The sequence below is a fragment of the Ovis aries genome, chromosome X (assembly GCF_016772045.2).
Source record: "Ovis aries strain OAR_USU_Benz2616 breed Rambouillet chromosome X, ARS-UI_Ramb_v3.0, whole genome shotgun sequence".
Lineage (NCBI taxonomy): Eukaryota > Metazoa > Chordata > Mammalia > Artiodactyla > Bovidae > Ovis > Ovis aries.
In genome coordinates this window covers 9,345,373-9,365,544 of record NC_056080.1, presented here as the reverse complement: position 1 = coordinate 9,365,544, position 20,172 = coordinate 9,345,373, and the positions used below count along the sequence as shown (strand labels likewise).

Below are 20,172 nucleotides of genomic sequence, written 5' to 3'. Positions count from 1 at the left end.
TCTCTGCTTTGATTCTTTGATGTGGAGTATTTTCACATCAGATGTCTATATGAATATGTACTTTTTATTGATCTATCTCTATATTTAGTATGATGAAAATAACTCATTAGACTGCTATAAAATAGAAACTAAGTGGTCACAATTTAGCATAGAATTTAAAAGCCTAAGTCTTTTTAGCTCAATTCCTGATTGATTTTAAGTCTTGTAAGTTTTACAATTTGGGGGAAATTACCTAACCTTCCTAAGCCTTAATTAATCTAGATTATATTTGTGTACTGTGTTTGCTCAGTTGCTTCAGTCATGTCCAACTCTTTGTGACCCCAGAGACTGTAGCCCACCAGGCTCTTCTGTCCATGGGGATTCTCCAGGCCAGAACACTGGAGTGGGTTCCCATGCCCTCTTCCAGGAGATCTTCCTGACCCAGTGATCTAACCCACATCTCCTGCATTTCCTGCATTGCAGGTAGACTGTTTACCCAGTGAGCCACCTGGGAAGCCATATTATATTTATACATACTATATATTACTATCAGAGAATGGCAACCCACTCCAGTACTCTTGCCTGGAAAATCCCATGGACAGAGGAGCCTGGAAGGCTGCAGTCCATGTGGTCACTGAGGGTCGGACATGACTGAGCGACTTTACTTTTACTTTCACTTTCACTTTCATGCATTGGAGAAGGAAATGGCAACCCACTCCAGTGTTCTTTGTTGTCCCCTTCTCCTCATGCCTTTCATCTTTCCCAGCATCAGGGTCTTTTCTGATGATTCAGTTCTCCTATTTTGGCAGTCACTTTTTTAAAAATAGTGATTAGAGTCACCCTGATGGCTTATACAGTAAAGAGTCTGCTTACAAAGCAGGAGACCCAGATTTGATCCTGGAGAAGCTTCTCCTGGAGAAGGGAATGGCTACCCACTGCAGTATTCTTACCTGGAGAATTCCATGGACGGAGGAGCCTGGAGGGCTATAGTCCGTGGGGTCGCAAATAGTCTGGGCATGACTGAGGAGGTTCGGCACTCTATTTCATTCGACATTATAGTGAACCTTCTCTGTGTCAAATCCAGCACCCATATATCATTATCTTAAGCTGTCAACAAAATCCTTATTGAGAGAAAATCAGAGTGTCGAGGAGGAGAAAACATGGAGTCACGGGCCTGGGAACAAGGGACCAGAAGCTGGCTTCCCGTGAGCTGGGGCGGGGAAAGGCTTGAATTTCGGGGGTGGAGACTCAGGTTTCATTTGCATAACCAGCATGCACTGCACGCAATATAGATTGAATTTACTATCTTAATTCATTATAGATTTCTTTTAAACGTAATATTTCGATGAATGAACCTTCACGCACTTCAGTGAAAAGATCTGCCACAAACTCTTGACCCAGAGTTACCCTTGACGCTGCTCACCCTAACTGTGTTAGGAGTGCTCATTCTCAAGGTGGGTCTTTTGTGTTGCACTTAGTATGCGTAGAAATATAAGCTGTCTGGTTACTAATTTTTGGAGGCTTTGTCAGGTGGACGAAGCCAATATGGTTGTATACAAAAACAGACCTTGCGAAATGAAAGTTTTGAGACAGGTGTATTTTTCTGGGGTTGTTATACTTAAGAGGTTTCTATTTGTTTCTTGTGTTAGGCTTTGGTCTGCTCAGTTGACTCTCTCAGTCGTGTCGGATTATTTTGTAACTCCGTGGACTGTGGCTTTTCGGGTTTCTCTATCACCCATTCCCAGAGCTTACTCATGCCCTGCGAATCCATGGTGTTATCTAACCATCTCATTTTCTGTTGTTTTCTTTCTTTTCTAACTTTTAGTCCTTCCTAACATCAGGGTCTTTTCCAATGAGTTGGCTCTTCCCATCAAGTGGCCAAAGTATTGGAGCTTCAGCTTCTGCATCAGTTCTTCCAATGAATATTCAGGACTGATTTCCTTTAGGATTGACTGGTTTGATCTCCTTGCACTCCAAGGGACTCTCAAGAGTCTTCTCCAACACCATAGTACAAAAGCATCAATTCTTCCATACTCAGCTTTATTTATAGTCCAACTCTCACATCCATACATGGCTACTGGAAAAACCATATCTTTGACTAGACGGACCTTTGTTGGCAAAGTAATGTCTCTGCTTTTGAATATGCTGTCTAGGTTGGTCATGGCTTTTCTTCCAAAGCTTTAGTAAGCATTTTTTAATTTCATGGCTGCAGTCATCATCTGCAGTGATTTTGGAGCCCCACAAAATAAAGTCTGTCACTGTTTCCATCATTTTCCCATCTATTTGCTATGAAATGATGGGACCAGATGCCAGGATCTTAGTTTTTTGAATGTTGAGTTTTAAGCCAACATTTTCACTTTCCTCAAGAGGCTCTTTAGTTCTTCACTTTCTTCCATAAGGGTAGTGTCATCTGCATCTCCAAGGTTATTGGTATTTCTCCCGGCAATCTTGATTCCACCTCGTGCTTCATCCAGTCTGGCATTTCACATGATGTACTCTGCACAAGCAAATAAGTTAAATAAGCAAGGTGACAATATACAGCCTTGATGTACTCCTTTTCTGATTTCGAACCAGTCTGTTGTTCCATGTCCGGTTCTAATTGTTGCTTCTTGACCTGTGTACAGATTTCTCAGGAGGCAGGTCAGGTGGTCTGGTATTCGCATCTCTTGACTTTGCATTCCAGGATGTCTGGCTCTAGGTGAGTGATCACACCATTGTGATTATCTGGGTCGTGAAGATCTTTTTTGTATAGTTCTTCTGTGTATTCTTGCCACCTCTTCTTAATCTCTTCTCCTTCTGTTAGGTCCATACCTTTTCTGTCCTTTATTGTGTCCATCTTTGCACGAAGTGTTCCCTTGGTATCTCTAATTTTGCTGAAGAGATCTCTAGTCTTTCCCATTCTGTCATTTTCCTCTATTTCTTTGCATTGATCACTGAAGAAGGCTTTCTTATCTCTCCTTGCTATTCTTTGTAACTCTACATTCAAATGGGTATATCTTTCCTTTTCTCCTTTGCCTTTGGCTTCTCTTCTTTTTTCAGCTATTTGTAAGCCCTTCTCAGACAACCATTTTGCATTTCTTTTTCTTGGGAATGGTCTTGATCCCTGTTTCCTGTACAACGTCATGAACCTCCGTCCATAGTTCATCAGGCACTCAGTCTATCAGATCTAATCCCTTGAATCTATTTGTCACTTCTACTGTATAATCATAAGGGATTTGATTTAGGTCATACCTGAATGGTCTAGTGGTTTTCCCTACTTTCTTCAATTTAAGTCTGAATTTTGTAATGAGTTCATGATCTGAGCCAGTCAACTCCTGGTCTTATTTTTGCTGACTATATAGAGCTTTTCCATCTCTGGCTACAAATAATATGATCCATCTGATTTCAGTATTGACCATCTGGTGATGTCCATGTGTAGAGTCGTCTCTTGTGTTGTCGGATGAGGCTTTTTGATATTACCAGTGCATTCTCTTGGCAAAACTCTGTTAGCCTTTGCATGATGGCAATTAGCAGTAGTTTTTTCTGTTACTGAGAAATAAAAATGAATAAGTTTCCATGTGTTCCCATAAAAGAGAGGAAGCAGTATCTTGAAATATCTTTCCACATGGTTTTCTTCATGTCATTTTATGAGATCAGGTGACCTAGAAGATTCTCCAGACTGGGATGTTTGCAATTGACTGAGAAAATCCACAGTTAACTAAGAATGGGTTGGATTTTAGGGACTGAGAGCTGATTTTGGAACACAAAAAATAAAGTTTGCTTGACATTATGACCAATTGAGGCAGAGGCTGAGGTCTGTGAGTCGCAGATCACTGTGTGACCTTTGATGTTTTCTCCCTTGTTCTGCAGGGTGATTTCACCTGGAACAGTATGTCGGGCCGCAGCGTGCGGCTGAGGTCAGTGCCCATCCAGAGCCTCTCAGAGTTGGAGCGAGCCCGCCTACAGGAAGTGGCTTTTTATCAGCTGCAGCAGGACTGTGACCTGAGCTGTCAGATCACCATTCCCAAAGGTAAAGCCCCATTTTGCCATTCCGTGAGGGATGTTGCCAGTCAAACAAATGCTCTGCCAGAGTTACGAGCTGCAGATTCGTCTCAGCCCTACCACTGACTCAGGAAGGAAGCTACAGCTTCTGGGACATTGGCTGGCATGGGCGTCCAGTTTGACAGATGTGTTCAATAGGACAGTTTACATGTCAACTAATATGTTTATTAAAAGGAAGATTGACTTGGGGCATTAAAGGGGAAAGCCACGTGCATCTCAACAGTCTACATGGCTTCAGCACAACCAGTTAAAAAGAAGTTTCAAAAATGTCCACTTAAAAGATTAGAAGAAAAACCATGTCTATTTCAATATGGTTTCAAAATGACCAGTTGAATGTTTTAGCAACCTGTTAAACACGTCCTTTGACCTTATGCAAACCCAGAATCAGTTATTATACCAATGTTAACTTATTTTTATCCACCTCGCATTCTCTGTTAGGGTTCACCACTATAATGCTGAAGCCAGTGCAGGCCTAGTTGTCTGATGTTTTTACAAACACAAATCCTGATTCTACTAGAAATGGGAAACATAAATTTGAAATCCTTTGATCCATAAAGCCACATTTCAGAATGTTTTCTATTTTCTATAAAGGTACTTTTTAATGTGTGTTAGCATATACAGAAAGGTAATTTGAGGTGGAGTGAAAAGTTGTGATGCTACACAAACAGGGTAAACCTGACATGAAAAGAACATTGGATGCTGTGCCTAAAACTTACATATAAAAGCTAGATTGCCTTGACAGATTTCAGTATCTGCAGAACTTCTCCTTTGTTTTCTTTTATTGAGGGGTTGAGGGAATGCTTCATGAATAGATACTCATAAAATAGTTCATATCATGCATATGTGCATACACATAGATATGTAGTTCTCAACCAAGGATGATTCCCCCACCCCCAGGTAGAATTTAGCAAAGTCTGGTTCCCCTTTGAGTTTTCACAGCTTAGAGGAAGGATGCAGCTGACATCTAGGGGTTAGAAGCCAGGGATGCTGAACATCCTATAATACACTGGACAGTTCCCCACAGCAAGCTTTGTCAGGTCCCAAGGGCCCAAGTGTAGAGACTGAGCAACCTGAATATACATATGAACACATGTGCTTACATTTTGTCAACAACAGTGCTGGTGGGGCTATTTTCTGGGCTTATTTGTGGCTAATGGTAACAGTACTAGCGTGGGACTCTGAAGACTAGAATATGAGGACTTGTCTGGTCACTTCCCCTCCACAGGTGAGCTTGTGTAATTCACCTCTCTAGTAGGAGGTTCTTGACTAGAGAGAGCAGCACAAAAACACTGACCACCCAGAATTTTTCACTGGATGATGACTCTCAGGGCCACTTTTATTCTTTTTCTTAAAAAATTCTTAAAAAATTGAAGTATAGTTGATCTACAATGTTATATTAGTTTCAAGTATACAGCACAGTGATTCAGTATTTTTATAGACTATACTCCAAAGGTATTATAAGATAATGGTTATGGTTTCTTATGCTGTACAATATATCCTAGATGCTTATCTATTTTACACATAGTACTTCATACCTCTTAATCCCATATCCCAATCTTGCCCATCTCTCTTCCCATTCCAAACCTGTAATCACTAGTTTGTTTTCTACATCCATGAGTCTGTTTCTGTTGTGCTATATACATTCATTTATTTTTTGCATTCCACATATGAGTGATATCATTCAGTATTTGTCTTTCCTGTCTGACTGATTTCACTAAACATAATATTATCTAAGTCCATCCACATTGCTTCAAATGGCAGAATTTCTTTCTTTTTATGCCTGAATAGTATTCTATTGTGTGTGTGTGTGTGTGTATATATACACCACATCTTCTTTATCCACTCATATGTTATGAATACTTCAGTTGCTTCCATATCTTGGCAATTGTAAATAATTCTGTCATGAAATATTGGGGTACATGTGCCTTGGTTCAGTGGTAAAGAATCTGCCTGCCAATGTAGGAGACGCTTGTTTGATTCCTGGGTCGGGAATATCCCTTGGAGAAGGAAATGGCACCCCACTCCAGTATTCTTGCCTGGGAAATCCCATGGACTGAGGAGCTTGGTGGGCTACAGTCCATGGGGTCACAAAGAGTTGGACATGAGTTAGCAACAAAACAATTTGAATGTGTGTTTTTTTCTAGGTATATACTCAAGTGGAATTGCTGGATAATATGGTAGTTCTATTTTTAGTTTTCTGAGGACCCTCCATATTATTTTCCACAGTGGCTGCACTGGTTTACATTCACACAAACAGTGTTGAAGGATTCCCTTTTCTCCACATCCTTGCCAACATTTGTTGTTTGCAGACTTTGTGATGATATCCATTTAGCAGATGTGAGGTGATATCTCATTGTGATTTTGATTTGCATTTCTCTGATGGTTAGTGACGCTGACCTCTTGACCATCTGCATTTCCCTTTTTGGAAGAATGTCTACTCAGGTCATCTGCCCGTTTTTTAGTTGGGTTATTTGTTTTCTTTAATGCTGAGTTGTATCAGCTGTTTTTGTATGTTGGATACATACAACCCCCTTATTGGTCACATCGCAAAAATTTTCTCCCATTCCATAAGTTGTCTTTTTTTTTTCTTCTTTTTCGGTACTGCATGGCATGTGGGATCTTAGTTCCCTGACCAGGGATCTAACTTGTGCCCCCTGCATTGGAAGCATAGATTCCTAACCACTGAAAGTCCCCATAGGTTATCTTTTTTATTTTTCGAGGGCAAAATATTAAGTTTAATTACACCCTGTTTGTTTATTTTTGCTTTTATTTCTTCTGCCTTAGGAGATAGATCCAATAAAATATTGCTCCGACATGTTGAAGAGTGTTCTGCCTATGAGCTTTATGATTTCAAGTCTTATATTTAGGTCTTTAATCCATTTTGAGTTTGTTTTGGTATATGGCGTGAGGAAGTGTTTTAATCTCATTTTTGGGCATTGGCTCTTTTCAAAAAATTGTATGTTTTATTTATTTTTGCTTGCACTGGGTCTTTGTTGCTGCCCTTGGGCTTTCTCTAGTTGTGGTGACTGGGGGCTACTCTCTAGTTGTGGCGTGCGGGCAGCTCATTGCAGTGGCTTCTCTTGTTGCAGAGCATGGGCTCTAGAGCATGTGGGCTTCAGTAATTGCAGGTTGCAGGCTCCAGAACCCAGACTCGATAGTTGTGGCACATGGGCTTAGTTGCTCTGCGGCATGTAGAGTCTTGAACCCATGTCCTCTGCATTGGCAGGTGGATTCTTTACCACTGAACCACCAAGGAAGTCCTAATCTCATTTTTTGACATGTAGCTGTTGAGTTTTCCAAGCACCATTTTTCCAGGAGACTGTCTTTTCTCCATTGTATGTTCTTGCTTCCTTTGTCATAGAAATAGACTTATTTCTGGGCTCTATGTGTCTAATTTTGTATCTGGGCTCTATGTGTCTAATTTTGTATTAGTACCACACTGCTTGGAGTACTGTAGTCTAAGGATTAGGAAGGTGATATCTCCAACTTTGTTCTTTATTCTCAAGATTGCTTTGGCAATCCCAGGTCTTTTGTGGTTCCATACAAATTTTAGGATTATTTGTTCTAGTTCTGTGGAAAGTGTCGTGGGTATTTTGATAGGGATTGCATTAAATCTATAGATTGCTTTGGGTAGTATGGCCATTTTAATAATATTAATTCTTCCAGTCCAAAAGCATGGGATATCTTTCTATTTTTTGTATAATTTTCAGTTTTCTTCGTCAGTCTTTTATAGTTTTCAGAGTATAGGATTTTCACCTCCTTGGTTAAGTTTATTCCCAAGTATTTTATTCTTTTGATGAGATTTTAAATGGAATTTTTAAAACTTTTTTCTGATAGTTCATTATTACTGTATAGAAAAGCAACCGACATCTGTATGTTATTCTTGCATCCTGTGGCTTTACTGAATTTGTTGTTTAGTTCTAATACTATTTTGGTGAAGACTTTAGGGTTTTCTATACAAAATATCATGTCCTCTGCAAATAATGGTAGTTTCACTTATTCCCATCTAATTTGGATGCCTTTTATTTCTTTTCCTTGTCTGCTGGCTGTGGCTAGGACTTCCAATACTATGTTAAACAGAAGTGGCAAGAGGGGCCACTTTTATTCTTTAAACTGGTATCTTGGACTCTGTTGAAGGTCATGAAAGAGTTCAGGAGAAGGCAGAGGCAGGTTAGGCCAAGGGACTGGTGGGACAGGCACATTTCACTGACTGATGCCTGGCTCCTGCGGCTTTTTCATCGTACTCTACTTGACACCACAACCATAGCCAGTTTCTCCCAGGAGGAAATTCCTAGCCTTGTTATATCTTCTCATGCTAATGTAACAGAGATACTCACCTCAAGTAAGAAGAAAATCCCTTTGGCAGTTGGTGAAAAATGAGTACTAATTGTCATCAGGCTGGGTTGCTGCTTCTTCCTAGGATAACTTCATTCTGCCTCATCTTGTCTTTGTTTGGTTTTAGGTTGGAGACGAAACCTGCCCTTGCTTCCCTATCAATTCACAAGATGGCCAGGTGGGGTCCAAGAGCCCTGTCTCTGTTTTACAAGAACAGATGATCTTTCAGTTCCTAAGAAAAAATTTTAATAGAAATGTTGGCAAGCCCAATTTATAGTGAAGGAAACGATGACTCTAAAAAGTTATATGAAACCCAGATTTGAGACATATCAGATGAGATATCAAGGAACAAATATTCTTTGTAATTTTGTTTTCAAATCCAGTTAATTAGATGTTTCTCTTTGTTCTTCTCTTTAAAGAGTCCATTAAATAAATAACCTTTAACAAACAGAGAATTTTATATAACTTATCTGCTAGAAGCTCTGTCTCCATTGCTTATCTCTGTGGCTATTTGGGTCCTAGTACATTCAGGGAAAGATTTGTTCTATCAAGATGTTCAAAGGTGTTTGGGCCTCAGGAGTTATTTTGACACTTTCTATCAAAATGGGAGCTAATGATTTACAAATCATCTCTTACTTATGAAAGAGAGAAGGAATTGTGTGGTTGGGTGGGAAAAAAAGAGATATCACCCAAGAGTTCTAAAACTACTGTTTGGGTGAGATGATTATAGACACTGAATATTTACCAAGATCAAATGCATGGCTGGTGCTGAGTGCTATGATGGCAGCTTCAGTCTAAGGATGGCTGGTTTTGTTCCATGCAAAAACCTAAATGGAGATTCTAAACAGAGTCAGAGTCACTGTATGAATTTACTCAGGAAAATAAATACAGATGCCACGGTCTAGAACCTAAACTAATGATATAAAGCCTACTGAGATAGTGGGTATAATGAAAATGGAAACATATTCAAGCTCACATTTTTGCTCTTTGTTACCTTAGAATGACTGTGCACGCATGCTCAATCACTCAGTCATGTCCAACTCTTTGCGACCCCATGGACTGTAGCCCACCACACTCCTCTGTCCATGGGGATTTTCCAGGCAAGAATACTAGAGTGGGTTGCCATCTCCTTCTCCAGGGGATCTTCCAGATCCAGGGATCAAGCCCACATCTCCTGCATCTCCTACACTGGCAGGCAGGTTCTTCACTACTGTGCCACCTGGGAAGCCCCTGGAATGTCTATAGAAATTTATTTATGGGTATGTTTGGAGGACTGTCTTCCTCTATGAGACTGGTGCTTCCATAGCTCAGATGAATGATAATATAATGTATTCATCAGCTGCTGGGATTCACCATAGAGAGGGAAGAACTGAAGATTGAGGGTTAGGAAATTACTGGAGTTATTTCCTAGAGTGGACTGCAGTGGTGGGATCCAAAGCCACAGGTAGACAGTTTGAGTTCCTGAAGTTTAGTAGTAGGTGGACATGGGTTATATGGGTACAGGTGCAGGCAAATTAGATGATGGGAAAGCATGTGGAATTTCACTCCAGATTGCCTCTCTTCTCTCAGCAAAATAAGAAACAATTTCATCTGTTAGGAGTGGGGATAAGAAGGAGGTCCTGGAGGTTTGAGGAAGGAGGAAAAGAATGGAAAAGCAGGAAGTGAATGGACCAGCAATGTTGCAGGATTACAGGGCAGCCCAAAAGGTCTATTCGAGGTTAGAAGCTGGGAATTTAAATTGCAGAATAAACATCCGGGCAGCTTTGTTGTTGTTGTTGTTGTTGTTGTTGTTGTTCAGTGGTGTCTGACTCTTTGTGACCCCATGGACTGTAGCAAGCCAGGCTTCCCTGTCCTTCGTTATCTCCTGGAGATTGCTCAAATTCATGTTCATTGAGTCAGTGATTCCATCCAACCATCTTATCCTCTGTTGCCCTCTTCTCCTAACAATGGAGTTAGGATTTTCTAGTTGAGTTCAGTCTTGGTAGGGAGGGACATGGCAGTTTAGAAATCTGTGGTAAGAAGAAATCTAGACCCCTCAAAGATGGCCTGGAATCTTTGGCTATTTCCTTCACATGTCTAAATCAACTTTGCAGATGTGATCAACTTGGGTCTTTGAGACAGCAAGATTATTCTGGATTATCTGAGGATTAAAACTAATCACATGAATACTAAGAAGCAGAGAAACTTTCCTAGCTGTAGTCAAAGAGAGATATGACTTTGGAGGAATAGTCAGAGAGATGCATTGCTGCTGGCTTTGATGATAGAGGAAAGGGCCACAAGTCGAAGAATGCAGGCAGCCTCTAGAAACTAAAGAAAGGCAAGGAAACAGATTCTCACTAGAGCCTCTAGGACAGAATGCAACCCTGCTGACACCTTGCTTTTAGCCCAGTGAGACTCATTTCAGACTTCTGGTCTCCAGAAATGTCAGTAATAAATTTAAGTCATTTTAGCCACTAAGTTTGTGGTTGTTTGTGACAGCAGCTGTACTAATACAGTATACAAGAGAGTGATTATAGCCTCAGACCATGAGATCTAAGCTGAATAAGAAGAGAAGTTAGAAATAAATGTAAAAGACATATTTTTCTTAAGTAAGAAGAATCAATTATATAAAGATATAAATCATGTCCTAAATTATCTATAACTGGGCATGGTTCCAGAAAACATACTGAAAGAATTAATTTTTGTAATATCACTAAATTGATCTAAACATCATCTTGGCAAATAATTATATGAAGGTAAGTAGATGGGGAAAAATCTGAAAAAGAGGTCAAACAGAAATTATCCCTAGCCATTTATTAAATGTTATAAAACTAAAGCAATTAAAAGAATATTGTACTGCTTCACAACAGGCAGATCAATGGAAGATAATAGAGCTCAGAATTGAGCTAAAATAAATATGAGAACTTATGACATAAACATTGCATTTCTTATCGGGGGAAATGATGGGTTATTATTGTATTTCTGACAATGAGACTACCATTGAGAAGAAAAATTGAGATTCTGACCTTACTCCTTATATCAAAATAAATTGATGTGGAAGAAAGATTTGAAGATTTAAAAAATGAAACTATGAATGCACTAAAACAAAACATAGCTAGATATTAATACATTTTTAGATGGAGGAAGTCACTACACAGAAAACATAGAGTGACCTATTTCACTACATTTAAAAAAGAATAGAATCATCTGTGTGGCAAAAAAGTAAATAAACAAATAAATAGAAATGCATAACACATTTGAAAAACTAAAGGCTAACTTCTCTAGGATACAGAGCTTTATTACAAATTAATACAAGAAAGAAAATAATTAAAATGTGGACAAATTATAGGCATCTCACAGGAAAAGATATTCAAATGATTTGTAAATATCTGTAAAGGTGCTCTCACCCTCATATTCATTCATGAAATGCACGCTCAACAACAGGGTGATTATTTTTCCCTCTTAGATTGGAATGACTCTCAAAGTTGGATAGTATATTTTCCCAGAAAACAGACTCTCATATACTGTTGATAGGAATATAATTGTTGCAACAGCTTTCAAGGCAATTTGACAACACTGGGCTTCCCAGGTGACACTAATGGACCCGTCTGCCAATGCAGGAGACCTAAGAGTCGCGGGTTCAATCCCTGGGTCAGGAAGATCCCCTGGAGAAGGGCATGGCAATCCACTCCAGTATTCTTGCCTGGAGAATTCTATGGACAGAGAAGTCTGGTGGGCTAGAGTCCATAGGTCTCATAGAATTAGATATGACTGAAGGGACTTAGCATGCATGCAAATTTGAAATGGCCCAATAAAGCTACTTCTATGAATGTATCTCAGATATATACTTGTCAAGATAGGCTATTTATGTATTAGTCAAGACAGGCCAACCACTTAGTCCCTTAATAGTATAAAAGTGTCTTTCAGGCACCATCTAATGCAGGTTGGCCATAACGATCAGGAGGGTGGACTGTCCTCCACACAGTCATGCAGGAACCTAGGATTCTCCAGTCTTGTGACTCCTCCCTCCTCTATATCTATTTAGCCAGGAGACACACACAATAAAAATGAGCAAGATTTACGTAAACCTTATAAGATGAGTGATGAGTTTAATCTGTTACTCCCATCTAGACTTAAGCCATTTCAATGAGGAAATTTTGAAGATGCTATAGAGAATCTAGTGTAGAAATAAGGATGTCTTTCAGTGGGAGGGATCGTATCTATCAATCGAGTTTTCCTGTGAGCTTGAGATTGCCCCATGGAAGCAACCATGGAATGTTTCTACCTGGTCAAAGGCTGCTCTTGGCATAGGCTCTTGAATCAGACTGTCTAGTCTATAAATGGCTCAATCCTTAACAGCCCGATCCAGGAAACAAATGTGGAGATCATGACTGAGAAATGAAACATCTAATGGCCTTCACGGGCTTCTCTGATGGCTCAGTGCCAAAGAATCTGCCTGCCAATGCAGGAGACTCAGGAGGTGCAGGTTCAATCCCTGGGTCAGGAAGATCCCCTGGAGGAGGAAATGGCTATCCACACCAGTATTCTTGCCTGAGAACTCCCATGGACAGAGGAGCCTGGCAGGCTACGGTCCATGGGGTCGCAAAAGAGTTGGACATGACTGAGCAACTAAAAAACAACAACAGCAACAATGGTTTTCACGAACTTTTCATTTATTCAGAGCACATCAACTGAGTTGTGTTTATGTATCAGGTTCAATTAATATTATTTGGATAGCATTTTAATCCAAATGGTCTAAGACAGGGGTTAGTGAACTGGCACCCACTGGCCAAACTCAGCTCATCATCTGTTTTTGTAAATACAATCTTATTGGCACACAGCTATGCTTATTCATTTACATATTGTCTATGGCTGCTTTTGAGCATCAGTGGCAGAGTTGAATAGTTGCAAGTCCTTATGCCTCACAGAGTCTCAAACATTTACTATCTGGCCTTTTACAGGAAAGAAAAATTGCTGACCTCTGGTCTAAGGTAAAATGAAAGGAAGTGACTAGTTGATGCCTAATATGTAAAGCAGGTTAGTGTAGGTGATATGGCTTAACCTCATTATAGTGGAAACTAAATATTTAAAGCTGAATAGTTTCACAAAAGAGAAATACATATTCAAGTTTTCTTCAGTGCTGTTTTTTTTTTTTTCTTCACTTAATTTCTGGTATCAAAATTGAGAAAGGCTTTGTTTGGAGAAGGAAATGGCAACCCACTCCAGTATTCTTGCCTGGAGAATCCCATGGACAGAGGAGCCTGGTGGGCTACAGTCCACAGGGTCGCAAAGAGTCGGACACGACTGAGTGACTTCACTTCACTTCACTTGTTTACGTATTTTGAAAACAGTATCATGGAATGAAGAATAGCTGATGGTTTAAGAAAATGTGGCAGTAGTCTAATAAAAGAGTACCCTGATGCCTCAAAATTGCTCAGTTATATGGCTTCCTTATAAAGTGGTCCCTCACCATTGTCCCTCAGGCTTTGTAAAACCCAAGTAAACAACTCAATGAAATCAAGAGAATGACATTCTTGGTTGGTTAACACTGCAGCTGTCTTTGGTTTGTGATTTGAATGTTGATTTTAAAAAATAAGGGCAACCTGGTGGACAAGGCAGTTGATCTTGGGTGTTTATGTAACAACCCTAGACAGAAACTATAACTGTCCAATTTCTGCATTATCCTTGCTGCCGTTGTCCACTTGGAGAGGTGAAATGCTAGAACTGTTTATCAGAGCTTTCTGTGTAACTATGGGTTGCCCGAAAAGTTCATTTGCAATTTTTGGCCAACCCAATAAAAATGAAGTTGAAACCTACTTTCAGATCCCCAAACTCCAGTGTAGGTAAAAATGCTGATAGGAAACAGTCACCAAATAGGGTGACCAAAAAAGAATGCAGGCCACTGGGCTCAGAGACCCTCAGCAAATGTCTCCAGTGTGTGAGCTGTAGAGATAGTCCCGTCTTTTATGTGTTCACAGGCACCAATGATATGATCTCCCCAGAGAGTTGTGATTTCCCATGGGGTGAGGCTATTTCTTATTTGTCTCTGAATCTGGAACACTGGTTATACTGCCCAATACCCCAGTGACTCTCAGCAAAATCTTTGAGAAATGTATGCATACCTGCATATTTACCTTTAAAAGTAAGCTCCTGCCTTCACTTTTCCCTATCTCTCTAAAGACCAGCAACCATCTTTCTCTTGTGTTCCCCAGGATCCTCAGTAATGATTTTGAAATGGCAGTGCTTCCCTATTGCTTCACCCCATGCCCAGTTTCCGACTTTGATTGATGGTCCCACAGGGTTGACAAGATATTTGAGCAAAGTAATAACCATGATGAGCTGAAAACATTGCCTAACGTTTTATACTTATCTGTGGCCCTAGGGAAAGTACCCCACTCATCTTCAGTTCAGTTCAGATCAGTCGCTCAGTCATGTCCGACTCTGCGACACCAGAATCGCAGCACGCCAGGCCTCCCTGTCCATCACCAACTCCCAGAGTTCACTCAGACTCATGTGCATCGAGTGACGAATGAAAAGTCATTTGTCATCATCATCATCATCATCATATCATCACCATATCACTTTGTCTTGTATCTACCCTCAATCCTAGGTCACCCCATCATTATGTCTCACTTTAACTATAACCTTAGACTCTGCTTTCCTCAATTCAAGACTTCTCCCCAATTCTGCCCACTGCACCTAAAAAGCAGCAGTGTAATCTTCAACCACAGAATCTATTCCTTTGTTGAAAAACCAACTCCCAAGGCTTGCATTGCCTACTGAGGTTACTATCAAAGCTATTTGCAATACTCTTTCACTTAAAAGAAGGAATCTGTTCGGTTTGTAGCCTGTGCTGAGCATGCCCCACAGATTTAAGTTTGTCTTAGAGGAAAAGGTTTCAAACTTTTTGTCCAAAATCTGTAGTGAGAAATACATTTTATATCTCATCCCATCAAACACACATTGTTATCTGAGATACACCTCTACAATGTTCTCTTCTATTGCCTTCTGCTCAGTCGCTTCAGTCGTGTCCGACTCTATGTGACCCCATAGATGGCAGCCCACCAGGCTCCCCTGTCCCTGGGATTCTCCAGGCAAGAACACTGGAGTGGGTTGCCATTTCCTTCTCCAATGCAGGAAAGTGAAAAGTGAAAGTGAAGTCGCTCAGTTGTGTCCTACTCCTAGTGACCCCATGGACTGCAGCCCACCAGGCTCCTCTGTCCATGGGATTTTCCAGGCAAGAGTACTGGAGTGAGGTGCCATTGCCTTCTCCACTATTGCCTTCTATGAGCCACCAAATTTTCATGATTCATTAATAAGTTATGACCCACACACAGTCTTGGAAAGCAGATGGAATGGAGAAGAGATGATCACAAAGAGCAAAAAAATGTCAGCATAGAAAACTTTCACTTGTTCATTACTGTGGTCCTTAGGGCCTTGGTAAGATGGTGTGAAGAAAGTTGAGCACCAAAGAATTGATGCTTTTGAACTGTGGTGTTGGAGAAGACTCTTGAGAGTCCCTTGGACTGCAAGGAGATCCAACCAGTCCATCCTAAAGGAGACCAGTCCTGGGTGTTCATTGGAAGGACTGATGCTAAGGCTGAAACTCCAATACTTTGGCCACCTCAAGCGAAGAGTTGACTCATTGGAAAAGACCCTGATGCTGGGAAGGATTGGGGGGCAGGAGGAGAAGGGGATGACAGAGGATGAGATGGCTGGATGGCATCACCGACTCGATACACATGAGTTTGAGCGAACTCCGGGAGTTGGTGATGGACAGGGAGGCCTGGCGTGCTGCGATTCTGGGGTCGCAGAGTCAGACACGACTGAGCGACTGAACTGAACTGAACTGAAGATGGGTGGGGCACTTTCCGTAGGGCCACAGAAAAAGGCTAGACCCTTGGCCTAAGCATCTAGTGCCTTCTACTTGGAGCCCAACAGTGGAGTGTCACCCAGGGGCTTCCCGTGCTGCTTCACTGCTCCCTCTCCTGTACCAAGCTGGGCCTACAGCCTGAAGGAGGGCGCCATGTGGAGTATGAGGTTCTGAAGAGGTAGAAACCTCTGATGGAAGCTATAATGTCATGTCAAAAATAATCCACAGGGTCTTCCCTGGTGGTCCAGTGGTTAAGAATCCACCACCCCCAATGCAGGGGACATGAGTTCGATCCCTGGTATGGGAAGATGCCACATGCTGCAGGACAATTAAGCCTGCGCACCACAACTCCTGAAGCCCGAGCACCCTGGAGCCTGAGCTCCACAACAAGAGAAGCCACTGTAGCGAGAAGCCCACGGGCTACAACTAGAGAGTAGGTCCCGAGCACTGCAACTCGAGAAAGCCTGTGTGCAGTGTCAAAGAGCCAGGGCAGCCAAAAGTTAAAAAAAAAAAAAAAAAGTAGTCCATATCCTCCAGGAGTTCTTAGTCAGTTGACAGAGAAAGCACAGATACATCAACTGTATTAAAACACAGAGCAGGGGATATCATCCTATCCAAGTGACCTGTGGTGGCCCTGACATATGGAAGTTGCCTTATCTACCTATTCCAGGAAAGCCAGAAATGACGGCGAGGTTTCGCTGCAGGTTTGTTTTGTTTTGTTTTGAAATTCTCTTCTTGGATGCTCTCCTCTATGCCCCAGGGCTTTTTACCACGTCAAGCTCTCGAGTGTGTGCTGCTGTATGATTCTGTTCTGGTGCCAAGCAGGCAAGTCAGTACAATAGTCAGTGGTTATTTACGCCATATGTTTTGTGCCTTCATATTCACAAATGGCTTCCCTCATGCTCTCAGACAATATAGGTTTCTATCTGAGCTCTTGTCCCTACTGATTACATTTACATATATGGATATATCTTTGTTGGAGTAGCAGCTATTACTGCACAAGGCTTTGGCATCTTGAACAAAACTTTTGTCACTGCATTTTCTGAAATATTCTGGCACCTTTCAAACATTTCAAGACTACACTATTCTCTCTTTTGGGATCATGGCCCAAAAGTAAACTTGATAATTACCCAGAATGTCCTATCCTTGAAATATGAATAGGAGCTTCCATTTTTGCTTTTTTCTTTGTTTCCCTTTGGGCAAAACAAAGGCAAATAAGTATTAATTGAAATTAAATACTGAGTGTGTTTTTTTTTTTTTTAATCCATCAAGCTTTCTAGATAATTTGAAATTGAGCCCTCGAGATATTTAAAAATTCAATCAGTGGGTGTTTCTAACATTTTTATAAGTGGAAAACTGTGGGAAAGTAGTTTAAGGAGGTCTTCATTCAAGATTGGAGAGGGCAAATTACAGCCCACAGGCCAAATTCAGCTCACTGCCTGTTTTTGTAAATAAAGATTTATTAAAATGCAGCATACTCATTTGTCTCTGTATTGTCTAAGGCTACTTTAGTGCTTCAACAGCAAGGTGGAATAGTTTTGGCAAAGGCCATGTGGCCCACAAAGCCAAAAATATTTGCAGTCTGGACCTTTACAGAAAAAACTTGCTGACCTCTGATTTAAGAGATTAACATTAATTAATTTGATATAGTAATTCACAGTTATTATCCATGTGTTGATCAACTATACCATCCCATTAATTTCAATTTCTTCACTATCTTAGTTTTATTTTTCAATAATTGAGTGTTTTTTTTTTTAGTTATCAGAACTTCATAACTCTCAGATGTTTTAGTGTTTATATCATCTGTAATCAAATATTTTTTCTTCAAAGTGAGAAATAAATTTCTTTGGTGAAACTAAACAAGAAAGAAATGTCAGTATTTTAATGAGTTGCTTAAACAGCTGAAGCCAGCATGCAGGTCATAGGAATGTAAGTTATGCATCAGATGAGTGACTTTAATAATAAGTTAATCTCCAATATGGGTTGATTTTTAGCTTTATTACTACTATCTGGTTTGATAATTGAGCATTTAGCTATCTTTGTCTTTAAGGACTTCACTTATTTACAGATTTGCAGTTCTTTGTAATCTGATCTTCCTGTTCCTACCCTCCTTCCTTATCTCAGATGCCACTCAAATCCAAATCTTCCAGGGCTGCCTAGCATTACCCAACAAGGCTAGAACAAATATAAGTAGAAAAACACATCCTGCAACAGTTTTGAATTATCCACTGTTAGGTTAAAGCGTCTGCCTGCAATGCGGGAGACCTGGGTTCGATCCCTGGGTCGGGAAGATCCCCTGGAGAAGGCAATGGCAACCCTCTCCAGTATTCTTGCCTGGAGAATCCCATGGACGAAGGAGCCTGGTAGGCTGCAGTCCATGGGGTCGCAAAGAGTCAGACACGACTGAGCAACTTCACTTCAAAGATGCTTTGGCTGCAAATGACAGAAACCAAAAAAAAAAGTGAACATATAGCAAAGCAATTGATTATATTTCTTTACTAGGAGCCCACAGATAGGCTAATTCCAGGACTCATTAATTCAGTGGCCTTCCACCTTTTTTCTCTGCCACAATCATGGGTCACTTCCTTCTTTGTCTGGCTTCTCTCCTTGTCACAAAATGACTGTGGTAGCATCTGGCATCACTGCTTCTGTGGCAGCATGAAGAGGCAGAGAAGAGAAGTGACTCTTCAGCAAGTATTTTTTTAATAGCAAAAAAAGATTTTCACTGCTGTCTCCTAGCAGGCTCCCCTCCCTTCTCAATCCCTAGAACTGCAACACCTGCCAGTGCCCAAATCAGTATGGCAAGCAGAAAGAACTAGCTTGACTTAAGATTCCTTTCCTGAGCCTGGGGTGAAAACCCATCTCGGGATGCATGACCACACAGAGGGTGAGCACATAACAAAACAGGGAAGGAAAAAATTGGATGGGGTGTAGTAGGATAAAGATGGGTTTAGATTAGAAACTATTGATGTCCATATAGCAATGTCATCTTCTGCCATTGCAAACAAGCAGTAGGGAGGAAACCATTCTTAGATTGATTTGCATTCATGTCTAACAGTGCTTTGCTTTTACTGCTCAGGAAATAATTTTAAGAAATTGAATGGAAAGGATTAAAGATTCAATCATAGCACTGTTATTTGTACAGTATTTCTATAGCATAAGGGGCTTCCCTGGTGGCTCAGCGGTAAAGAATCAGCCTGCAATGCAGGAGACCCAGGTTTGATCCCTGGGTCGGGAAGATCCCCTGGAGAAGGAAATAGCAACCCACTCCAGTACTCTTGCCTGGAGAATCCCATGGATCGAAGAGCCTGGTGGGCTATAGTCCATGGGGTCACACAGAGTTGGACATGACTGAAGTGACTTAGCACACATACATATCATAAAGAATCGCTCAAATGGTTCAAAGAATAATCAAAAACAGGACTAGGAAAGGAAAGGATGAGGAGCTTAATAGTCTTCATCCAACTGTACCATTGAGCCAGTGACTGAATCTATGAGAGCTGTTTTCATGACAACAACTGGCAGAAATTTGGAGGAGTTTCCACGGATTAAAGTCTATGACTTAAAGATAATTGATTCCCTTCTTGCTTATTCATTATAAAATGATATCTATCCAGAGAAGATAGGTAGCATTAGCCCCTTAGAGAGGTCAAAATTCACACCATGTGTCAATGTCCTTGTCTGAGTCTTTTCAACTTGACCTGCAAGCTTTGGCTTTAAAACAAGTAATGCTGAAACTCCTCTAATTTGCAATTTAATATCCTTGAGTTACCAATCTAGGGTATTTCTTTGGGATGAATGCTTTCTGTCTTTTTGTTCTCCTACCTCCTTGCTTTACTTTATGCTCCAGGAAAGAAATATAACTTAAGGAAATGACTTGCCAAAAGCCATTTTTCTTGTCCTGATATTTGGACACTTTTGTTTTTGCAAATACAATACCTCCATAGACTAAGTTAAAAATACTG

At 40.7% G+C, this 20,172-nt stretch overlaps 1 protein-coding gene across 6 annotated transcripts in view; it reads left to right on the top strand.

The window, feature by feature from the left end:
* The window catches only part of ARHGAP6 (Rho GTPase activating protein 6), a 542,302-nt gene that overhangs the window by 451,346 nt on the left and 70,784 nt on the right, over window positions 1–20,172 (top strand). For all 6 annotated transcript variants that reach the window (XM_027963555.3, XM_004021902.6, XM_027963556.3 and 3 more), the window contains exon 2: window positions 3,829–3,988. In XM_027963555.3, coding sequence (XP_027819356.2) covers window positions 3,829–3,988 — 160 coding nt within the window. The remainder of the gene's footprint in view (window positions 1–3,828; window positions 3,989–20,172) is intronic.